At 39.4% G+C, this 19582-nt stretch overlaps 1 protein-coding gene across 1 annotated transcript; it reads left to right on the top strand.

Annotated features, from left to right (window-relative positions):
* Positions 1-418: 418 nt before the first annotated feature.
* On the top strand, positions 419-18918 carry LOC117497538 (semaphorin-4A-like). The gene is given in 12 exon segments (XM_034149505.1): positions 419-446; positions 1830-1990; positions 2069-2131; positions 6090-6271; positions 7304-7442; positions 9503-9691; positions 10338-10347; positions 10451-10566; positions 15835-15998; positions 16427-16497; positions 17812-18007; positions 18462-18918. Coding segments are annotated over 12 exon segments (1596 nt in total). The 3' UTR covers positions 18739-18918.
* Positions 18919-19582: the final 664 nt, after the last annotated feature.

The following is a 19582-nucleotide window of genomic DNA, read 5'->3' on the forward strand; positions in this document are numbered from 1 at the left end:
ATGTTGTGTCTCCTATGGATGATATGCAGGAAGTGCATTCCAGAGGGTGGGGGCCGCAACACTGAACGCCCTGTCACCCACAGTACGAAGGCGAGAGCGGGGGATGGAGAGCAGGCCCGTGTCGGAGGACCGCAGACTCCGAGAGGGGGTGTAGGGATGTAGGAGGTCTGTTAGGTACTGGGGGGCGAGGGTATGGAGGGACTTGTACGTGAGGAGGAGTGTTTTGTAGTGAATCCGGGACTTGACCGGCAGCCAGTGGAGGTGGATGAGGGTGGGGGTGATGTGTTGCCATGGCTTAGTGCGGGTGAGAAGCCTGGCGGCAGAGTTCTGGACATATTGGAGCCTGGCCAGGGTTTAGCTGGGAACCCCGGACAGGACTCCATTGCAGTAGTCCAGACGGGATGTGATGAAGGCGTGTATGAGTGTTTCTGCCACTGAGTCAGACAGTGAGGGGCGGAGTCTGGCAATGTTTTTGAGATGGTATTTTGAACACAAATACCTGTACTTTCTACTTCTTACATTTTGAACACAAATACCTGTACTTTCTACTTCTTACATGTTGAACACAAATACCTGTACTTTCTACTTCTTACATGTTGAACACAAATACCTGTACTTTCTACTTCTTACATGTTGAACACAAATACCTGTACTTTCTACTTCTCACATGTTGAACACAAATACCTGTACTTTCTACTTCTTACATGTTGAACACAAATACCTGTACTTTCTACTTCTTACATGTTGAACCCAAATACCTGTACTTTCTACTTCTTACATGTTGAACACAAATACCTGTACTTTCTACTTCTTACATGTTGAACCCAAATACCTGTACTTTCTACTTCTCACATTTTCCAAACAGGCTGGTTCCTTTAGTTTGAATGTGTGTTTGGTGGCGTGATCATTATTATTTAGAGTCATTGCGTGCCTATTGATTTGAACACGATCCGTGTATCCATCATTTCCTGGTCTTCTCTAAAGAAGAGGGACCAATGAAAACGTTGTCATGTTGCCGTTGTTCAGCATGGAAACATTCATTAGCTAACAATGACATTATTGTTCTATTCATATAAAGGGATGTCAGGTACTCTTTAAAACAGCTGCTAGTTATGGGTACTTTTTACTTAAAGTGGACCTATCATGCTATATTTGAATAATATATTGTAGGACCATACCTATATAAGGCATATTTATACTTTTTTTTTTTCAAAATACCAAACAGATCATGCATTTTAGCCATGCCTCATTTCGCTCTATTTGACCATTTCTAGCTCTGGGCAGATTCAGTGAGAACAGCACCATCTACTGGCCTGGCATATGTACTACAGCGTCTCCAGCGCTTTCGAACGGCAATGGCCGTGGCTGTCTCCTCCTGATTGGTGGAGTTGACCCAATAGCCGTAGCGCCACCGTCCTGACGTCAGGACAGTGTTCAAATCTGGATCAGTTTTTATCAGATCCGTTGCAGCCCCTTTTTTAGAGATTTGGGTATGGAGGAAAATAGAGAGGGTTGTGTTTTCTGACACTTGGTGAGTTCCCTGGAACACCGGGGACACATATTCATGTAGAAAAGACGTACACAAGTGCATTTTGCATGATAGGTCACCTTTAAGTGCATTTCAAAGCCCAAACTTCTTTACTTTAACTTGAGTAAAGAAGTTTAGTCAGTACTTCTACTTCTACCAGAGTATTTTCAAACACGAGTATCTGTACTTCTACTTGAGTAAAGGATGTGTGTACTCTTGCCATCTCTGCCTGTTAAACTGTGTGTGTGTGTGTGTGTGTGTGTGTGTGTGTGTGTGTGTGTGTGCGTGTGTGTGTGTTCAGACTCTGCAGAGCGCCCCCTGGTCTTCTTCCGCCCCCCCGACCTCCTGAACAGCACGACCTTGTTGCTAAGCGACGACGGCTCCACGCTATTCGTCGGGGCTCGAGACGCGGTGTTCTCATTGGACGTCAGCCAGAGTGATGTCATCAGCCTGAAGAGAAAGGTGAGCCCCGTCTACTATATCCCCCATGATGCTTTGTGGTGATGATGGATGTTTAGTGTTTTCTCTTTCTGTCTCCAGGTGGAGTGGCGTCCGTCTCAGAGTGAAATCACAGAGTGTCAGAATAAAGGGAAGGACGCTGAGGTGATTACAAACTTTATTAAGTGCTATATTCACATTTTTAACAACAAATACTTCTGCAAAAGGTATAACACGTCTTTCTGGTCCCTAACCTATAACCCAGGTCGTTTGTTTTCTTATCTTATACAACATTCATCCCATAACTTCAGGATTACATTTCACCACATTTGCTCATGCTGATGGTGCGTTCAGGTGTCTCTTAAAGTCTCAGTTAAGAGTTCCTTTAAATAAAAACACCTTAAGTTCAGGTGTCTCTTAAAGTCTTAGTTAAGGGTTCCCTTAAATAAAAACACCTTCAGTTCAGGTGTCTCTTACAGTCTCAGTTAAGGGTTCCTTTACATAAAAACACCTTAAGTTCAGGTGTCTCTTAAAGTCTCAGTTAAGGGTTCCTTTAGATAAAAACACCTTAAGTTCAGGTGTCTCTTAAAGTGTCAGTTAAGGGTTCCTTTAGATAAAAACACCTTAAGTTCAGGTGTCTCTTAAAGTCTTAGTTAAGGGTTCCCTTAAATAAAAACACCTTCAGTTCAGGTGTCTCTTACAGTCTCAGTTAAGGGTTCCTTTACATAAAAACACCTTACGTTCAGGTGTCTCTTAAAGTCTCAGTTAAGGGTTCCTTTAGATAAAAACACCTTAAGTTCAGGTGTCTCTTAAAGTCTCAGTTAAGGGTTCCTTTAGATAAAAACACCTTAAGTTCAGGTGTGTCTTAAAGTCTTAGTTAAGGGTTCCCTTAAATAAAAACACCTTCAGTTCAGGTGTCTCTTACCCCTAGATTCCACCGGGTCCGTCTGCGGCGCGTTACGGACGCGTTACGGCTGCGCCGCGGTGCTCAAGGTGATCGCGGCCACTCTAGTCAATGGGTGCTATTCCACCACACGCGGCGCGTTACGGCTCAGACGCGTCCCAGAAGCGTCCCAGAAGCGGCTCGGCGCAGGGCTTTTCTAAAATTAGGATCGAATCCTATTTTTGTCGCGGCGCAGCCGTAACGTAAGGTCGGGCAGGCAGGAAGTGGAACGTTCAGAGCTATATAGACCTATATATATACACACACACAAACTAATTTTGCAGACCCTATCCCTCCGTAGTCTTTCAAGTAGGAGGAGAAATGCCAGCGTTCTCCTCCGGTTTACAGGCACTGTGTAAATTATATATATAGAATAATTACGATGATGAATGCATTTTTTTTACCACTAAAATACAGCAACACATCTTTGATTCATGTCGTTTATAACTGGAATATTACAGTTATTATTAACTTTGTCTGTACAAAGTAGCCTGTCCAGGAAATATGCCCAAATCAACAAAAACTGCGAGCCGGCAGGCAAGACTCTCCGCTTCTGAAATGCTTCTGAAACGCGCCTGGTAGGGTATGACGCCGGAGGAGGCCGGACCAAAACCGCGGCGCAGCCGTAACGCGACGCAGACGGACCCGGTGGAATCTAGGGGTTACAGTCTCAGTTAAGGGTTCCTTTACATAAAAACACCTTAAGTTCAGGTGTCTCTTAAAGTCTTAGTTAAGGGTTCCCTTAAATAAAAACACCTTCAGTTCAGGTGTCTCTTACAGTCTCAGTTAAGGGTTCCTTTACATAAAAACACCTTAAGTTCAGGTGTCTCTTAAAGTCTCAGTTAAGGGTTCCTTTAGATAAAAACACCTTAAGTTCAGGTGTCTCTTAAAGTCTTAGTTAAGGGTTCCCTTAAATAAAAACACCTTCAGTTCAGGTGTCTCTTACAGTCTCAGTTAAGGGTTCCTTTAAATAAAAACACCTTAAGTTCAGGTGTCTCTTAAAGTCTTAGTTAAGGGTTCCCTTAAATAAAAATACCTTCAGTTCAGGTGTCTCTTACAGTCTCAGTTAAGGGTTCCTTTACATAAAAACACCTTAAATATAGCAGTAAGCGATCGATGTCCATAGATGACAGTCACATCTACGTCACTTTAATGCCCCGCCCACTTTTGGGGAAACCAACGCTGTCAAGCCTGAAGCCACAGAGCTCTAAACTGTCCTTTTTTCTTAGAGGAAGTACAGAAACACTGAACTCTGGATTTGTTTTAATGTTTGAGGAGCAATAAACGACACAGCAGCTTTTTGGCATGATAAGACTATTATTTTCCACTGGCGAAATTACGGCCTCGCCTACTGATTTTAATTTAACCATATATCGAGCCCGATCGTCGATTTCCAATGATTTAATGTAATAGTTTGCCTGAATGGCCATCGTAATCGGGCTCTTTGAAGATCCAAAAATCCACGGTTTTCAAAAATGTCTGATTGGATTGGCAAAAACTTCAGAATTGGTATTGACCGCCATTCAAAGCGTTGTTTTCCCCCAAAAGTGGGTGGGGCCGTCATTTTCGTCCGGAAGTGTCGTAGGTGTTACTCTCGTCTATTCCGATTTTTTTATTAGAATAAATTCAGACTTTCTTCTTTTTTTACAAATGACACCTTCAGTTTATGGGATGGCCGGATTTTTGTTCAGCTTGACATTTAAAATATGCAGAGTTTGTAGAAACAGGATCAAAAGTTCAAAAGAAACACAGAAGTGAGAAGTTCTTCCAGACATTATATTTTTTGTTTTGCTAAAAGAGGAAGTGAATTATCGTTGATAGGAAACAGGAAGTTGAGCTGTCTGAAACCTTTTAAACAAACACAAAAACCTCAACAAATCAAACTTTGAATGTATTCATTTATTATTGTTATTATAATTATTTACTAATGTATTTATTTATTTATTGTTTCAACATTACAAATATTATTATTGCTATTTTGTTATTATTATAGTTTACATTTATTTGTATATTTATTTAACTTACTATTATTAGTTTTATTATAATTTTGTTATAATAATTATAATTTGTTCTTATTATTATTATTATTATTGTATTTATTATTATTATTATTATTATATTTATTACTATTATGTATTATTATTATAATTGTCATTATTATATTTATGATTATTGTATTTATTGTTATGATTAATATATCATTATTATTATATTTATCATTATTATATTATTATATTTATTATTATTATTATCATTATTATTATCATTATTATTATTATTATCATTATTATTATCATTATTATTATTATAATTGACATTATTATTATTTATTATTATTATTATAATAATTGTTATTATTATTGTTATTATTCAGAATCAGAATCAGAATACCTTTATTCGTAAAGTATACACATATTAAGACATAAATAAAAACACAACAATCAATATATACAAAATAACAGTCCCTTCAATATCTTGAGAATGTACATTAGTGCAAGACTGTCTTACATTTTATGGTATTGTGTTGTATTTTAAATCGTTTTATTTGCATATTTTCTTGTCTATCGTGTCTTTTTATTATTGAGTCCCGGGATTCGGGATTTTGAAAAATGTCAGAATTTTTAGAAAAAAACCCCGGAAATTATGAGAAAAAAAATAATCGGGATTCTGAAAAAAGTCAGAATTTGGAATAATGTCAGAATTTCGAGGAAAAAGAAAAACTCAGAATGTTGAGAACATTTTCGGAATTCTGAAAAAAGTCAGGATTTTGAAGGAAAAAAAAGAATTTTGAGAAAGAAAAGAAAATGTATTCGGAAAAAAGCTACAGGGATGTTTTTTAATCGAGTGACACCACTTAAAGATAAATGTGTAACATGTTGCTGCGTATTCTATATTCTTCAATTCAAAGAATGTTAAAACAAATTTAAACCAAAAAACAATCCTCATTAATTAAGTTATTAATAAGCATTACTTTACCATTAACGCCCAATGTGACATATATGTAACTTTTCAGATCTCTAACAGTAGGGGGGGGGTTTACTTGTCTGAAATGTGTTCGATGTGGTCTATTATTAAGTCTAAATTATGTTCCACATAATTTCCCCAAAGGTATAAATGGGTCCGGGTTCTTCTGGGTTCAGATATCTGAATGTATAACACGTTGCTGCGTTGTCTCCACAGGACGATGTGGGGGGGCAGCGGACTCTCCAGAATAAGTGGACGTCCTTCGCTAAAGCGCCGCTGCTCTGCCAGGTTCCCAGACAGCTTCCCTTCAACGTCCTGCAGCACGTCTTCACCCTCCCACCACCGGAGGGCGACAGCTCCTCAGAGACGCTGTTCTACGGCGTCTTCACCTCGCAGTGGTAGGGAGCCAGCGGTGGATCACTGTTTCTGCCCGATTTTTACTGCGCAAGCTCGAGTTGGTCCTCCTTATTGGACGGCTACGTACTGCAGGGCATCTCACACAGCGGCGTTTCACAAAGAAGAGAAAAACCCCGACCACATTGATCTGAACGAGAGAGAGAGATAAAGTTATTGTTTTTACAACTTAATTTCCTTATTATTTGAGAATAAATCCTTTTAGTGGGTTAAGTACATTCTTATAATAAGAGAAGTGGATTTAACTTCTGTTAGCTATCACACTGGAGAAATAAGAAACTAAATGTATGCAATCATTTATGGCATTAATCATTAATATCTAATTCTGAACTGTGAATGGTTTTCATTTATTTAGCATTAGAAATGTATTAGTCTGGCCAAACTTTTTCTGTTGAGATTCCTGGAAAAGGGAAATGACTTTTCATAAAAGAAAGTTGATTCAAGACGAAACTGTGTTATTAGATCAGTACGTAAATGTCCCTCTTGCTGTACGTAGCGGTCCAACAGGAGGACCAACTCTCGCAGCGCAGTGCAGATCAGGCAGTCACGATCACCTCTTCTGCTTTTGGGAGGAAGTAGATATGTTCGATTTTGCTTCCTTATTCTCTCTCTGCTTATTCATTCACTAACTTTTAAAGGCCGAACCTCACAATGTCAGCGGAAGGTACATAAGATAAGATAAGATAAGATAAGATAAGAAGTACTTTCTTGATCCCAATTTGGGAAATGTTTGCGTTGCAGAAGCATAAAAAGACCAGGCATTGAACAATTAGAGAAATTAAAAGACTGGAAATAAACAATCCAAAATGTAAACATCTCAATAGAAAGAAGCAGCTTTTCTCTGTTCAACGTTTGTTGCTTGTTTCTCATGTGTCTGGATAGTTGTCTGTTGATGTTACACATGGAGCTGCTGTGATGCAAGTCACATTTCAGACTTGATCTGACCATTAAAGTATTATCGTATCGTCGTTATGTCTGAGATAAAGCCTCTCAGTTTTCCCTCCCGTCTGCTTCAGGTCTTCGGGGGCAGAGTCAGCGGTTTGCGTCTTTAAGCTGCAGGACGTCCAGGCGGTGTTTAATGGAAGCTACCGGACCTTCGACACACAAACACACCTGTGGAACTCCCTGCTGGGAAAACACTCACATCTGGGACAGGTGAGGACGTTACTGTCACACCACGAGTCAAAGCCAGGATCCAAACTAATTAATCAACTAAATGTGGTTCCTTGACAAAAACAAAAACACGGCGCCCCTCAGGGTTTGAATCTGGGCCTGCTTCTGTTCTTAGTGATTCTGACTGTTTTCATTTAATTGAGTTGGATTGAGTTCTAAGATGTTTGTGGTGGAAATTCCACACTTAACCTGTTGAACCCCATCGACCCGTCCCCGGGCGGAAAAACGCATAATCTGTAGGAAACAGTGTCTGAGCTAACTGATCATTTTGAATTTTTTTGCAAAAAAACCCACAAAGCTAACGCTGACCCTCTCAATTAGCCACGAGCGAAAAAATGCTAACGGCGTGTGCACAGAAACTCACTCATAACACCCTTATTACTTATCGTAACTGCACATCCAACATATCGAATAGCATCGTGAGAATACACAGAATTGTGAGAATACACAGAATCGATAGGTATCCATATCATCACTCCATGATAAGAACTCGCGACATTATAAGCAAAAACAGACATCACAACATGTGGCGCTAGGTAGCAAACACGGCAATACGGCTTACCTTCGTCGTTGTCTGATCAAAAGTGGTCTTCAATGGCATCAAAACGATAAAAACGCTGCTGAAGTTGATCCATAGGTTAATCCAATGTGTCTGTGTCACTTTGAAATGATTTCTGATAATCCATAAGCAATAAAACTGCTTTTCCATTTTCAGATTTCAGAGCGTGAGATAGGTTTCGGTTTACGGCCAACTGCATGCGCAAAGCCCCCACTTTTTTTTGTTAACCTGTGTGTGTATGTTGAAACCCCCCTTCGATTCTATTGGCTCTAACGGTTAAAAAGAGATGTCAATCACCAAAATCGACCAATGGGTTCCAGAGAAACGGCAAAAACGCCCATTTCCACCCAAATCACCTCAGAAGTGTTTTTCTTTTGCTAAATCTCTCTAAAAAGGTCAAAGGTCACTTGTTTTGCATCAATCTTGATCCAGGGTACTTATTATATGTTGTACTTTGGATTCCTAAAGCTTTTAGTCTACTAACCCATCATCCAAGGGTAGTTTTCACTATAAGTAAAAAAGAATTTTTGGACGGACACTATAATTTACAGTTTTTTACTATGTTCAATCTGAATTTACTTTAAAATAAAAAACATCTATATTGATTCTGACTTTTCTACATCCAACTCACAGGTTTATCATTACTTTGAGAACAAAGATTATTAATTTACCCTTTTTAGAAGTAAAGTTATAGTCATTTGTTTTCGAGCCTGAGACCTGAAAAACAGGCTCTGGGCTTAACAGGTTAACAGAATCAATCTATTTCCAGCTGAAAGGTCAGATAACCTGCACCACTGATGTAGCTCAAAGATCTGACCCCGTTCCAGAAAAACAAGCACTTTATACAGGACAAAGACAAAAGGGGGGAGGTCTCAGCTAGAATTTACATTAGAGGCCATTGAAATGTTGGCCAGACGGGCGAAACTTGCGAAGATGGTGATTACAAACCTAAGATCAATATGATAATTTCCTGACAATGGTCCACCCTTCTGTCTGAGAACATTTAGTAGCTAGGCGTACATTTTCTCACAGAAATTGCATCCGGACACAAACCTCCAGACTCAGGGACAGTTTCATCCCACAGGCCATAAGACTATTAAACACCTGAGCTCTGTGAAGTGCCTCAATAAACATTAATCTGTTAGTCATCTTGCAATCTACTTATTTATATAAATAGTTGTCACCGCAATAAACCGTATTTAATTTAGTCTTAATTAATTCATTTCATATTCTGTTCTTGAACATATCATATTCTATTTGCATGTATATAGACTTTTTGCACAATTTTTTTATTTGGATTTTCAATTTATTTTATTTTATTATATACGTTGCATTGTTGGAGGAGCTCAGGTCAGAAGAGTTTCATTGCCATTCCTACACTGTAGCTTATGTGCATATGATGATAAAACCTTTGAATTTGAACTTGTGATACATTTCTACGATAATGTTAACGTGTGACCCCCCCTCCATGTCCTGCTGACAGTGTGGGCTGGACAGCGCTACAGATTCTGAATTATCTCAAGTGAAGAAGAGTTTCCTGACGAGCGGCAGCGTGAAGTCGGACGACGCTCCGCTCGTTTCTTCAGATCAGCGGTACAGTCGCGTGGCAGGGGGGCCGGTTATTACATGAGAGGGGCACAATAAGAGCGGGTTAAAAGAGTATAAAGTAATTGTGCAAAATATGAAATACAGTAATTGGTATTTGTTTTAGTAACTTTAAGTGACAATTTAATTAAAAAACATAAATATTATTAGTATTTTCTTTTATAAGGTAATGAACAGTTTAATCTCCACTGTACATCCGGATCTCTGATTTGATTTAGTTCCAAGAAATTGTGATATTGTAACCTTTTTTTTTGGAGTGGGGTCCCTGGTCAGCGTTAAGGGGCACTGGCCTTTGTTGGCCCCCCTTAGAACCACCCCTGGATATGTGTCCCCGGTGTGCCGGAAATAAAACCCTCTCTCTTTTCCTCCGTACCCACATCTCTAAAAACGGGGGAACAAATTGTGCGTCTTTTAGTGTGTTTATCTACGCACCATAGATAGATATATAAATATAGATAGATATATTCTTTATTTATCCCAATTTGGGAAATTATTTTGTTACAGAAGCATCATCAGTCTGTTCAGACATTACAATTAAAATACTTAAAATAGTGGAATAGAGAATTAACAACTAAAAATAAAATGAAAAATATAATATCAAATATAAACAGTATAGAACTTCTGGATAATTAAAATGTTCTAAAGAAAGTCAAAAATACTGCAGTCAGTAGCAGGAATATATGCTTACAAGACAGGATACTCACCAAGGCAAGTTCCTCGTTGGTGTAAACCTACTTGGCAACAAACCTGTCCCTGATTCTGATCAGTTGTTCTATTCTATCTAAATATTTTGATAATACCGTGTTCGTCCTCTCTGATCCTGCAGAGTCCGGGTTCCTCCACAAAGTGCTTTTGCTGGCTGGAGGATCTCGGGTGATTGAGGAGATTCAGGTCTTCACTCAGCCTCAGATCGTCAAAAGCATCGTCCTCTCCTCCTCAAAGGTACGCAACACTCATCTGGAGGGATGGAAATATTTAGCTAAACAGTCAAAATTAACTTGATTTTCAGAAATTAGGTTTTAAAGCCCTTTTTTATGGTTTACTATATGTCTGATGATGATGATGGTATTTACCCATGTTCTAATGTGTCTAGAGTTGCATTAAGCCATCTTTGGCAGTATAGAGTGGCGAAGTCCCTCCCCTTCCAGTGGACCTCCATGGGACCTTATTTCGGAAAAGTTATGCATTGAAGTCAATGGAGAGAGAAAGATTATCTTTCGATCCCGTTTGAATTGTGCCACGAATTACACATATGATGTTTGTCAATTTAAAAGATAATTTTGCAAGTCAAAAAAAATAAAATGTGTCGTAAAACTGTGAAGTAACACATTTGTTTGTGTGAAACGCTCAATGAACTACATCTCTGGTCTCACAGAACAACACACGTCACCAAGATGGCCGTCACTACTGTCAACAAAACGATTGGCTTACCTTCACTAATCACCACAATGAAACACGTCCTGAAGAAAGTCATGCAAAGCTGCCTGCCTGCCTTCCTTTGATTCTCTCTGAACTGCCCGGTCGTTTTAATGTTTAATGTCAACCATTTGTGCAGATAGCATGAAGTAGAGAAGATCGCTAGCATTAGCGTTAGCATTTCTCCCCCGGGCTTAAATTGTGTATTATAGAATGATCACACCGGTGACAGTACTATTCAAAGGGTTCACGAAATATGACTACTACTCGTACTGTTTAACATTTTGGGTTACTTAATGTTACTTCATGTTAAGGCTAATAAAAATGACAAGGCTGTAATGCTAACTAACGTGCTAGCTACTAGCTAGGTAGCTAACTTGATCTACACACTCCTCTTTCATCAGACGGGAAGCGAAAGAACGAGCAAGACCCATTGCTGGTATGATAACAACCTGGTACTAAGCACACAGGCATCTTGTTAAAGTTATCTTATCTTAGCCAGCGCCATATAGATAGATTCTATCTATATGGCGCTGATCGTATATATACGGTATTATACGTGTATCGTAGTGTCTCAATTGTGACATCACTTACGCGACTCTGGGATTTGTAGTCTTTCTAGTTTCGTATTTTTCAAAGTCTTATATTTCAACAGTTTTAAGACAAACTGTGACTTTTTTGACATGGAAATGATTTTTTAAGATTGACAAACATCATATGTGTAATTCATGGCACAATTCAAACGGGATCGAAAGATAAGTTTTCTCTCCCCATTGACTTCAATGCATAATTTTTCCGAAATAAGGTCCCATGGACAGGAAGTAGATGGGCGTGACTTCGCCACTCTATAGAGAGGTGCAGGGATGTTGTATTTCTGTGTTGGTCCCTGAAGGCAGCATCTCCTGGTCCAATGGGATTTCTCCATGGGATTTTGGATTATGTCAGAAAATAATCTCTGTGTCAAACAAACGTTTATGATATTGTTGGAGTCGGGAGGCCTGTTAATTTATTCCGGCAATTACTCAGACCTACTAATTGACCTAACAGAAGCTATTGAGTCTAAGTAAGTTTGCTGCCAGGCTCGGATCCACCTGGATCAGCAAGGTCTCACCTCTACTAACTCCTGAAGAACCAGGTTCAATTAACTTCTGTTTCAATTCAGACGACACGCTAAATCTGTTTAAGCGATCCCGTAGGATTCTGGTATCAGTAATGAGGTGTGGCCCTGCCTGAGTGTGAGTGTGGCAGTGTGCGATCGTACCTTTAAGCAGGAGAGGACGCAGATTTCTTTAAATTGTCCCAATCCAAAAGGGTGGGATGATTTTATTTGAAGAAAATGGTCCACACTTTTACAGGTTTTTACCTTCTCTCGTTCTAACTTCAACTGGCCCACTTCAGTTGTGATATTTAAACTCTAACCTCAACTGGCCCACTTCAGTTGTGACATTTCAATTCTAAATTCAACTGTCCCACTTCAGTTGTGACATTTAAATTCTAACCTCAACTGGCCCACTTCAGTTGTGACATTTAAATTCTAACCTCAACTGGCCCACTTCAGTTTTGACATTTCAATTCTAAATTCAACTGGCCCACTTCAGTTGTGACATTTAAATTCTAACCTCAACTGGCCCACTTCAGTTGTGACATTTAAATTCTAACTTCAACTGTCCCACTTCAGTTGTGACATTTAAATTCTAACCTCAACTGGCCCACTTCAGTTGTGACATTTAAATTCTAACTTCAACTGTCCCACTTCAGTTGTGACATTTAAATTCTAACCTCAACTGGCCCACTTCAGTTGTGACATTTAAATACTAACTTCAACTGGCCCACTTCAGTTGTGACATTTCAATTCTAACTTCAACTGGCCCACTTCAGTTGTGACATTTCAATTCTAACCTCAACTGGCCCACTTCAGTTGTGACATTTCAATTCTAACCTCAACTGGCCCACTTCAGTTGTGACATTTAAATACTAACTTCAACTGTCCCACTTCAGTTGTGACATTTAAATTCTAACCTCAACTGGCCCACTTCAGTTGTGACATTTAAATTCTAACCTCAACTGGCCCACTTCAGTTTTGACATTTCAATTCTAAATTCAACTGGCCCACTTCAGTTGTGACATTTAAATTCTAACCTCAACTGGCCCACTTCAGTTGTGACATTTAAATTCTAACTTCAACTGTCCCACTTCAGTTGTGACATTTAAATTCTAACCTCAACTGGCCCACTTCAGTTGTGACATTTAAATTCTAACTTCAACTGTCCCACTTCAGTTGTGACATTTAAATTCTAACCTCAACTGGCCCACTTCAGTTGTGACATTTAAATACTAACTTCAACTGGCCCACTTCAGTTGTGACATTTCAATTCTAACTTCAACTGGCCCACTTCAGTTGTGACATTTCAATTCTAACCTCAACTGGCCCACTTCAGTTGTGACATTTCAATTCTAACCTCAACTGGCCCACTTCAGTTGTGACATTTAAATACTAACTTCAACTGGCCCACTTCAGTTGTGACATTTCAATTCTAACTTCAACTGGCCCACTTCAGTTGTGACATTTCAATTCTAACTTAAACTGCTCACTTCAGTTGTGACATTTTAATTATTCCAATTTAGAGGAATATCCTCTTAAATGGTCGGTGGTAAAAAACACATTAAAACTTTCATTCAACAATACATTCAAAACAAGTGAATTTGAGAGGACTTACCAAGTAGAAACCTGGCTCTGGAGCTTTCTCCCTCTCAACCAGTGCTTTTATGCTGCACATAGAGACAAAAAAAACAAAGACACACCTTCAATAAACTCAATTTACCAAACCACTTATTATATATATTCTTTTACGTTGTATGTCATATCAAAGTGACCAGAGGTGGGAAGTAGTGGAGTACAAATACTTCGTTACTGTCCTTAAGTACATTTTTCTGGTATCAGTACTTTACTCCACTACTTATTTTTCTGAAGACTTTTAAATTTGACTTCTTACATTTTGAACCCAAATACCTGTACTTTCTACTTCTTACATGTTGAACCCAAATACCTGTACTTTCTACTTCTTACATGTTGAACCCAAATACCTGTACTTTCTACTTCTTACATGTTGAACACAAATACCTGTACTTTCTACTTCTTACATGTTGAACCCAAATACCTGTACTTTCTACTTCTTACATGTTGAACCCAAATACCTGTACTTTCTACTTCTTACATGTTGAACCCAAATACCTGTACTTTCTACTTCTTACATTTTGAACCCAAATACCTGAACTTTCTACTTCTTACATTTTGAACCCAAATACCTGTACTTTCTACTTCTTACATGTTGAATACAAATACCTGTACTTTCTACTTCTTACATGTTGAACCCAAATACCTGTACTTTCTACTTCTTACATGTTGAACACAAATACCTGTACTTTCTACTTCTTACATGTTGAACACAAATACCTGTACTTTCTACTTCTTACATTTTGAACACAAATACCTGTACTTTCTACTTCTTACATGTTGAATACAAATACCTGTACTTTCTACTTCTTACATGTTGAACCCAAATACCTGTACTTTCTACTTCTTACATGTTGAACACAAATACCTGTACTTTCTACTTCTTACATGTTGAACACAAATACCTGTACTTTCTACTTCTCACATGTTGAACACAAATACCTGTACTTTCTACTTCTTACATGTTGTACACAAATACCTGTACTTTCTACTTCTCACATGTTGAACACAAATACCTGTACTTTCTACTTCTTACATGTTGAACACAAATACCTGTACTTTCTACTTCTTACATGTTGAACACAAATACCTGTACTTTCTACTTCTCACATGTTGAACCCAAATACCTGTACTTTCTACTTCTTACATGTTGAACACAAATACCTGTACTTTCTACTTCTTACATGTTGAACTCAAATACCTGTACTTTCTACTTCTTACATGTTGAACACAAATACCTGTACTTTCTACTTCTCACATGTTGAACACAAATACCTGTACTTTCTACTTCTTACATGTTGAACTCAAAATACCTGTACTTTCTACTTCTTACATGTGAACTGTACTTTCTACTTCTTACATGTTGAACACAAATACCTGTACTTTCTACTTCTCACATGTTGAACGTACAATATACCTGTACTTTCTACTTCTTACATGTTGAACTCAAATACCTGTACTTTCTACTTCTTACATGTTGAACACAAATACCTGTACTTTCTACTTCTTACATGTTGAACTCAAATACCTGTACTTTCTACTTCTTACATGTTGAACACAATACCTGTACTTTCTACTTCTTACATGTTGAACCCAAATACCTGTACTTTCTACTCTCTCAAATTTCCAAACAGGCTGGTTTCCTTTAGTTTGAATGTGTGTTTGGTGGGCGTGATCATTATTATTTAGAGTCATTTGCGTGCCTATTGATTTGAACACGATCCGTGTATCCATCATTTCCTGGTCTTCTCTAAAGAAGAGGGACCAATGAAAACGTTGTCATGTTGCCGTTGTTCAGCATGGAAACATTCATTAGCTAACAATGACATTATTGTTCTATTCATATAAAGGGAGGTCAGGTACTCTTTAAAACAGCTGCTAGTTATGGGTACTTTTTACTGAAGTACATTTCAAAGCCCTCTTTACTTTGACTTGAGTAAAGAAGTTTAGTCAGTACTTCTACTTTTACCAGAGTATTTTTAAACACGAGTATCTGTACTTCTACTTGAGTAAAGGATGTGTCTACTCTTGCCATCTCTGAAAGTGAGTATCTGTTGCAGGGGATGCTGTATGTGGGGACGTCTGAGGGGGTGACGGGGGTCCCGGTGTCTCGCTGCTCTGTCCACAGCAGCTGCAGTCAATGTGTTCTGGCCCGAGACCCTCAGTGTGGCTGGAGCCGGACCGGAAGCGTCTGCACAGCGCCGGACGCCAACCATCCACACATGTACCTTACCTTTATCACTATTAGAGTTGTTTGTTTTGCTATTTAACTGTCACGCTGGAGAGCAGAGCGGGGAAAGTTACCTTAAAGGTCTCCTATTTTACTATTTTTAGGCATATATTATAGGTCTCATGAACATGTCTATGAAGTGTTTTGCTCAAAATACCAAACAGATCATTCTAGCCTCTTCCCCCTCTATTTCACTGTAACTGGTGAAATCTTCTCAACTGTTTTCTAAATTACTGTCTTCTAATTATTTACAGGAGAAAGTAATGAAATAAACTGACGAGTGCTGTGGTGTAATGTTGTGTAATGTTGTGTAATGTTGTGTAATGTTGTGTAATGTTGTGTAATGTTGTGTAGTGTAGTGTAGTGTTGTGTAATGTGTAATGTGTTCCTGGGTAGTGACTGACAGGCTGTTTCCCCCTCAGGGCTCAGGACCTGGAGGACGGAAACGTGAAAGTACAATGTCAAGGAGAAACTAAGGCCATCCGGGACACAGGTAACTTTTAGCAGCTAACAGCTAGCATCTCACAGCTAACAGATAATAGCTACCACTTAGATAAAGGTGGGGTAGGTAAGTTTGAGAAACCGGCTAGAGATACACTTGTTGTTATATTCCATGGAATGCTCTTAACATCCCGATAGCAATGAATATCTGAAGTGCTTTGACAACAAATCCATTAAAAAATATCATCAGTGGAAGCCGTGGTACTGTAAAAAGCACGGCCAATCATCTGAGCCGGCCCGGCTAAAATAACTGGATGGCCTACCTGCCTGTCAGCCTTCCATCTGTGCACAAACTTATCTCGTGCCCTCATTGGTCATGTGCACGTTCGTGTGTGTTGGAGGAGGGGCTCTGTGAGGAAGTGGCAGATTTTCTCCGGTTGTGTATTTTCAAATTCTAGCGATCTCAAGCCGGTTTCTCCAAAATTACCTACCCCACCTTTGGATAAGGACTGCTGTTTATGTTTTTTGTTTTCTTTGTAGGCTACTGTTTCTGTTCTGATTTTATGTAAAGCGTCTTTGCGCATTAGGAAAAGCGCTATACAAATCCAATGTATTATTATTATTTATCAGCTAACAGTCGACACTTAACAGCTAACAGATAACAGCTAGCAGCTAGCCGTAGGGTCGCTGGTTCAAGTCCCCGAACAGACCTAACAATGGAGTGTGGACTGCTACTTGGAGAGGTCCCAGTTCACCTCCTGCCCTGCCGTGGTGCCCTTGAGCAAGGCACCGGACAACCCCCTACCCCCATTGCTCCCCAAGCGCTGTGCAATAGCTGCCCACTGCTCCTGGTACTAGACTCCTGGCACTAGGATGGGTTAAAAGCAGAGAACAAATGTCACTGTGTGTGCTGTGTGCTCTGCATGTGTGACCGTTAAAGAGGTTTTCATCCCTCCCAATATTATTATTATAACACTTAACAGCTAACACTTAACAGCTAACAGCTAACATTTAAAGGTAGGGTAGGTAAGAATGGAGAAACCAGCTTGAGTGCGCTAACAGCTAACAGCTAACACTTAACAGCTAACAGCTAACGTGACCCAGGGACACGGGTGATTTACTGACATATTTTATGTGGTAGAACAAAGCGTTAAAATCTCTCCAGGTTGTGTTAACCACAGACCTGATTTCAGGATAACAACCAGAAACACATTGGGGAAACCATTGAGCTCCAGACCAGGTGACAGGAAGTGAATGGATTAGGACTCTTCCCTTTAGCTCACTTTTGGGCAGCGCTTTTCGCTAGCATCCCGGCTAAAGCTAGCTCTCCCTTTTAGTTTATTCTGATGTTCTTTCTCCACTTCAGAGGTCTTTGCTGCTGTGAACGAGGTGGTGATTCTTCCCTGTGTGAAGCCGTCTCAGCCGTCCTCTCTGACCTGGACGTCCTCTTGCTTCACAAACCTCCCGCAGAGTCACTTCCTGCGATCAGCTGACGGCGCGTTGAGCTTCATCGCCACCGCCCACACCTTCGGGAAGTATCGCTGCGAGGCGAGGGAGGCCGGGTGAGTTACGCCCTGTGATATATAGAAGAGAAGCAGACCTATTTAAAGGTCTCCTATAATGCAAAATGCACCTTTTCTCACCTTGTGGTAAACCTGAGAGAGAAAAAGAGTTTGAGCTGTTTCAGAAACATGATATTAATTACGGACAGCATTTAGCTGAGTTTCTGCTGGGAGAATTCTCCTGATGAGACCTACTCTCTTTTTTAGGGTTAACCCTAACCGTTTTTAAAGCTACAGACTCAGAATCATTACTTTAGTAACAGCTGAAATAGAGGGAGATGAGGCTAGAATGACCTATTTGGTATTTTGAGCAAAACACTTCATAGACATGTTTTTTATATATCTGAGACCCATAATATACGCTTAAAAAAAGTATAATAGGAGACCTTTAAATAAGGAGAAGCTATACGATGAACCACTTGCATCCTCTTCATTCTTTGTAAACGTCCCACAGGGTCAGCGAGGTCGTCGCCAGCTTTAACGTCGGGCGGGTTTTGTCTCCGCGAGCTTTCAGCCCCGTCCAGAAGAACGAGGAAGACCAGGTGACGAAGAACGAGGAAGACCAGGTGACGAAGAACGAGGAAGACCAGGTGACGAAGAACGAGGAAGACCAGGTGACGAAGAACGAGGAAGACCAGGTGACGAAGAACGAGGAAGACGAGCCGTTCGAGGACATCTTCCCCGAGGACCCGTTCACACTGAATCCTGAAGAGCCTCACACCCCCTGGTAAACCCCCCCACAATACAGACTGATGTTCTTCATTAGGATCTAGCACACACACAGGCAAGCATACATGAAACTAAACATATCTAATGCATCCGGTGCTGCCATCAGACAGCTCATTAATGAGTCATGATGCTGTTTATACAACATATCGTTTAAATGAAAACCCAGATCTTGGTTAACCTTTTAATTTAACTCCAACTCATTATTTATCTTTTTTTGTATTATTTATTGTCAAAAAACCTCGTTTACACCTAAAACAGATTCTATGATAGATAAATGTGATGGATGATCTCAGACTGGTTAATGTCGACACGTAGTCAGGGCTCTGTTTTAAACCTTTCCAATGTTTACAGGCAGCACTTTATTACACCAGAGGCTGTTCATCTAAACCAGGGGTTCCTCAGCATTATAGTTTCACTCAAAGGGCCGGTTGTAACTTTAAGACTATATAAATATATAATATATATCAAATAATGTATTATATAACATTAATGCCTCTGCATTGGATTATTATCGGATAGGGTAATAACTTCATGAATAACTACGTCTGAAAGTCAAATAATTGAAAGCAAATATTCAACAATTACACCAATTGTATTGTATATTATATTCTTTGCGAGCTCTTGCTGGGCCACATTAACTGAGGCCTTGAGTCTGACACCCTGATCTGAATACAACACATCATTCAGGAACAACAGGAAGGTTTTAAGCAAACTTGTGAACATTATGAATATTATGTACGAATTTGCATCTAGCGCGTCTTTGCATTGACTTATATATGTATGACCCAATATGTATTTATGTTCATTTTAATTAATTTCTTATTTTAAAGTTACTTAACTGTATAT

The sequence above is a fragment of the Trematomus bernacchii genome, unplaced genomic scaffold (assembly GCF_902827165.1).
Source record: "Trematomus bernacchii unplaced genomic scaffold, fTreBer1.1, whole genome shotgun sequence".
Lineage (NCBI taxonomy): Eukaryota > Metazoa > Chordata > Actinopteri > Perciformes > Nototheniidae > Trematomus > Trematomus bernacchii.